Source organism: Pararge aegeria, chromosome 12, assembly GCF_905163445.1.
Source record: "Pararge aegeria chromosome 12, ilParAegt1.1, whole genome shotgun sequence".
Taxonomy (NCBI): Eukaryota; Metazoa; Arthropoda; class Insecta; order Lepidoptera; family Nymphalidae; genus Pararge; species Pararge aegeria.
In genome coordinates this window covers 4,350,672-4,356,629 of record NC_053191.1, presented here as the reverse complement: position 1 = coordinate 4,356,629, position 5,958 = coordinate 4,350,672, and the positions used below count along the sequence as shown (strand labels likewise).

General features: G+C 35.5%; 1 protein-coding gene across 1 annotated transcript; it reads left to right on the top strand.

The window, feature by feature from the left end:
• Window positions 1-3,054: 3,054 nt before the first annotated feature.
• LOC120628276 (adenosine deaminase 2-like) lies at window positions 3,055-5,312 on the top strand. The gene has a single exon (XM_039896569.1). It carries the CDS (start codon window positions 3,138-3,140, stop codon window positions 4,647-4,649), a length of 1,512 nt encoding a protein of 503 aa, XP_039752503.1. The 5' UTR covers window positions 3,055-3,137; the 3' UTR covers window positions 4,650-5,312.
• The last annotated feature ends 646 nt before the right edge of the window (window positions 5,313-5,958 follow it).

Below are 5,958 nucleotides of genomic sequence, written 5' to 3'. Positions count from 1 at the left end.
TTTTTATCGGGATAGATTACTCAGTACCTACCTACCTACATCATTCTAAAAAATTCCGGACGATTACAGGCCACCGTTGGCTTCGCACACCTTTGAGAACATTGAAAATACACTTTATTGTACACCTAACAGAAATTAAATTATAAACAACAACACTAAATAAAACACAGGTACAATTACACTGTGGAGAACATTATGGAGAACTCTCAGGCATGCAGGTTTTCTCACGATTTTTCCTTCACCGTTAAAGCAAGTGATGTTTCTTTGCTTACTCCCATAGCTATCACCGCTGCACATACTTACCTTTTTTAACTACCCGTGCCCAGGAACTACTTATTTGATCCGATAATATTTCTGATATACCTAATGATGATTATTGATGTTGATATATTGACGATGATGCAGCAGCATATAATGCAGCTGCGGTGTATTGTCGGGAACTAACTAGAATTCGTTAACGCAGACTAAGTCGCGGGAAACAGATGGGGGGATATTATAAAATAAATAAATCATTGTTATTAAAACTTGAAGTGATATCTATCAACTACAAGATGGCGTATATAATTAAGGACATTTTATATAGTAGCGCCATCTAGTGGTCAATAGCGCGAAAAAAAAGTAGCCTAATATAATGAATGTATTAAATTAACAACATTTTTTGAATTACATAAGGACGATAATTAGGTAATACATACATGAGAAAAGTGCTCTATTAATCTGAAAATAATGTCTACTTATTATTACTTAGATACCTATACCTGCCTACCGACTTTATTTTATTATTCACGAAATCTTGATACTAAATCATGGACTTGCAATGAAAAGAAATAGTAAAATAAAAAAGAATCTTCGAAATCGATTTAGATTTCACGAAGATATGAAATATGAATGCCAAAGTCGCGCCTGTTTTTTTTTGTGTTTTTATTTACCTACTTATAACTTCTATTATAAATGTTGTAATTTTTTCCACTTTTCGAATAAGATAATATTTATTAAAATATAGTTCAATCTCCAATAAATACGTGTGTCAACTTAATTAGAATATTGAAACATTATGGCTGGATTTGAATGCAAGTTTACCCGTATAAATTATATATACGATTATAGTTATACTGGTTAATATTAGTTTCATAATGATTATGTTTTATTTTTTGCTCCTATCTGAAATGTTCGCGAGGGCTTATACTGATGACTTTTTTGCCATCAGAAGAAAACGAATAGCATCCTTGAGGAAAAGAACGTGGGTAAGCAGTAACGGCATTCTGAAAGCATTAATAAATCGTTACAAGCTGTATATTATGTCTGGACGCAGAAACTCTAATTTGTAACTTTTTGTATATTGCATATTAGGTATATTATAATATTTAATGTAAGTTTTTTTTTTTTATTTAGTTTAGTTTTTAATTATTCTGTTATGTTATAGTATAGATGGATCATAGTTACCAAATAAAAATAAATAAATACATAAAAAGTACCTATCTATTGAAACTAGCTAGATCCGGGCGCGGGCGCAGCGCCGTGATGAATTTCTGAACATCTGACCTAGACCCCCTGGCCTAACCCATATAAAAACGTCATGTTTGCACGCTAGCGCCGTATAGTATGTAACTTTAGAACTTCATAATGCCTGCATGCGCACACGCCTACCATTACGCTTCTGTAACACTGCAACGCAGTACGTAAGGTTTCTACTAGATGGCGCTGTAGGAATATTGTATGTATAAAACCACTCAAGGTTCTCGTCTTTCTAAAGCAAACTGTGAGTCAACTGAAAATTAAACTGAGTTTTTGAATTCATTAAATTATTTCAAGTATATTAGCAAAGATATTATAAAAAAAAACTACTTAAAAATGCATAGAATGGAGCGTTACAATATGTTTGTCAGTTCCAAAAATGTCATTATCATGATAAGTCGTTGCGATGTGTGGTGACGCGCATTCGGAAAGTTGGCTAGGCTACGTCAAGCAGTGGATGCTTGAAGCTGCTGATGATGATGATGATGAAGATAACGATTATAATTTTCTATCTAATTAATTTCTCACTGGCACAGGATGGTTCGTTGGATGAAGCATGATGAAATTATATGCCTAAGGTATATACTGGACTTTGATGACAGAAAATCTACTTTTGATGCGATACCGGAAACAACTTCTTCTTCCTTTCTTTCTTCTTTCCTTACGTCAATGGTTGTCTGGAAGAGAACGCTTTAGCGATAAGACCCAACCCAACGCCCTTCTTCTTCATCTTCTTCTGTCCCTGGGCCTTTTCCGCACTTGGTTGGTCTGGGACCGTCCGTTGTCCCAACAACAACCCAACGCCCTATTTTCTATTCTAATTGTCTTCTGTATATTTGTTTACTTTGCATAAAATGTGTGTGTGCTAAAAAGTTTTCAAACTAACAAAACCAAAAACCTCATGATTTGTAGTCAAATATGTTAAAAATTTAAATAACGAGGCCTCTACTTACAGGGTCACGATATTTTCATTATTTCTTATCTATAATTATTATGGAAGATACCTTTTTTTTATTACTCATATGCCTTTAAAAATTTCGCCAAATGCTCCCTTCAGACCTGAACACGCAGTACCTACTGCTTGGTGGCTGAAATGAGCATTGCGGTTATACTTCCCCGAACGAGCTCTGTCACAAAAAGTTCTACGTCTAATAAAATGTGAATCGTCCACCACTTCTATGTACACGTTTTTATACCAATCCGGATATGTATACGGTACATTTAGTGATCTATTACGACCCATCTTTGTATAGGCGCTTGAAACATTTCAACATTTCAATACACTACCTTAAAATAATTAGACATATTGTTGATTTTGAAAATTTGGAATTTCTTATTTCTAGCAGATAAATAATGTAAATTCATATTATTATAGTGACTTCACTAATACTAATTAAGATATATGCAAAAAATTATAAAATGATGCAATGAAAATAAGATTATAATAGGATTCAATTAATTTTTGTATCATATACTTATTAATAAACAAAAGGCCCAAGTGTGTACATTGCATTGAAGGTCTATATAAACAAATGATGTCCGCTCTGCCAGCTCAGTCGTCCGAAACAGTGACCGTAGAATGTCACTGAGTGACCCGAGATATCAGTCAGATAATAAGAAATATGAACTGCGTTATAGCGAGTGCCCTTATTCTACTCTGTGGACACAATGTCGGGGCCAAGACGGAATCCGATTATACAATAGTGCGGGGAAATTTACTGGCGGAGGAGTCCGAACTGCAAGTGGGTGGCAATGTTAGACTCACTGACGAAGAAATCAAGGCAAATGATATTCTAATGCGTTACAAGAACGAAGAAGTGGACGAATCCTTCCTCAATCCTGGAAAATTCAATTTCTCGAGACACTATTTCACATATAAAAATGATATCATCAATTCCAAAGTGTATCAGATGATAAGACGAATGCCCAAAGGAGCGGCTCTACACGTTCACAGCTCGTTAATGCTAAGTACAGATCGCTTACTCGAGCTGACGTATATGGACCACTTATACGCATGTATCGCGGACAGTGATTTAAATTTATACTTCTCTGACCACGTCCCCCAGCGACCTTGTAAATTTAGATGGCAACTGCTCAGTGAACTGAGAAACAATTCCGAAAATGTTCAAGAATTCGATGACAACTTAAAAAGGCACTTCACCATGTGCTCTGATGATGAAAAAGAATACATGGGAGATGTCAATTACGTCTGGAAAAGGTTTAACAAAGTAGCGGAAGTGATCAGAGAATTGATAGCTTACAGGCCAGCCCGGGAAAAGTTCTTCTACGAGGCTTTACGAGAGTTTTACCAGGACAATATTATGTACATCGAAGTCAGAAGTGGATTGAAAATTTTGTACGAACTGAATGGTACGCAACACGACCAGACGTATCTACCTCGACTGTATAACAAGGTAGCGAAGCAATTCAAGGCAGATCATCCAGATTTTATGGGCATCAAATTCATTGTTACAAAATATCGCGGCACAGGAATTGAGAAAATCATCAATAGCATTAATTTAGCTCGGCGAATAAAAGAAGAAGTCCCGGAAGTGTTCGCTGGTTTCGATTTAGTGGGTCAGGAAGACTTGGGGAAACCATTGCTCGACTTCCTCCCGATCCTCTCTGAGGCGAAGAAGGATATGAATTTTTATTTCCATGGCGGAGAAACGAACTGGTTTGGAACTGTTTCAGATGAGAACTTGGTGGATGCAATTCTTTTAGGATCTAAAAGGATAGGTCACGGATATGCACTTATTAAACATCCATCGCTTATGGCTGCAGTGAGGAATAGAGATATAGCGATTGAAGTGAATGTGGTGTCAAATGTTGTGTTGTCTTTAGTTTGTGATGTAAGGAACCATCCGTTAGCTACGTACTTAGCTCTCGGAATGCCTATTGTTATATCAAGTGACGATCCTGGAGCCTGGGGGGCGGATCCACTATCTACGGACTATTACATCGCATTTGTTGGTATTGCCAGCAAGAAAGCTGATTTACGTATGTTAAAACAATTAGTAATAAACTCTATTAGATATAGTGCATTAGATAATAAAGATAAATTAGACATGTTTAGACAGTTATATAGGAATTGGAATGTTTTTGTTAAGGATATAATTAGATTGTATGGTTGATGGACACTTAATTGTAATTTAACTTTATTAGAATCTGGTTGTGTATTAATGCCAAAGAATACAATCAAATTTTATTGCATACGTATCTTGCTCCATTTTTTCAAACGGCACATCATATAGGAGACTCAAATGTATCCGCGGATTATATCCCCCTGACAAGGGATAAAATGAACGTATCCACCTGCGTAAATACGGTAATAGGAGTTTACCTGGGTTTATACTTCCACTTCAAAAGCTCGGAAAGTTGATAAAGCTGTGGGAGAAGTTACATTTTTTCCTTTCTCCGGGGAGAATAATGTCTCCTGCCAACGGATATAAGCGGTTCAGGCGTAATAAGGTAACAGACGGTCAGATATATAGATTTGTTTTTGATATACATATATGTACACTGGAAGCACAGATTTGATGGAAGAGATTTGTTTACAAAAGATTAACACCACTGTTCCAATTCAATGATTAAAAGGAAGATTATGATTTAAGTCAGCACGTTTTCTATCAAGTTACGTTAGTTGCATTAAGTTACACGTATTTATAATAAATAATCAAGTTGAGAAAATCCGTATTATTTCTTCAGTTTTAAGACTATGGATTCGTTTGAGACCTAGATTACGATGTAGAATATAAATAACTTTGTATTAAATAAAATATTTATTTATTGTTCAATATGCTTTTATTTTATACTTGTACAAAGAATTCTGAAAGACTTTAATTCTAAAATAAATTGATGACTAAAAGAAAGAGAACTGGCAGTGAAACGCAAGGGAAAAACAACATAATTCAAATTAAATGCTCCCAAAGACTATCCTAAGTTACTCGTATATCAGTTCAAAGCGACTTGTTGGAAAAAATAGGAATTTGGTACACGCTTACCTCCCTACCTTTTATCCTGCAGAGTATGTTTTAACATAAACGCTTTGCTTTTCTAACATTGGTGGGGAAATAGTACAGCGGACGAAGCCGCCTGCACTTTTGTATAGAATAAGTGATTTTTTAGTATTCTTTAAGATGCATTTAGTTTCGCCATTAATCACATCATTGGAATCAACAAACTATTGGATATTGTTATTATTTTACTTGGCTGTTTTTGGGCCCAGGGCACTGAATCTTAAAACACGCCACTGATGATGCAACTATCGCGAACTTCAACAGATTGCTTAGATATCAACAAACTATTGGATATTATTTTTTTATTTTTTTTGCTCTTTTGTGGCGGTCTATCTTACCGGACGGGCCCAGGGCACTGAATCTTTAAAAAACGCCACAGAACTATCGCGAATTTCAGCAGATTGCTGAGTGTTTTCACTCGTAA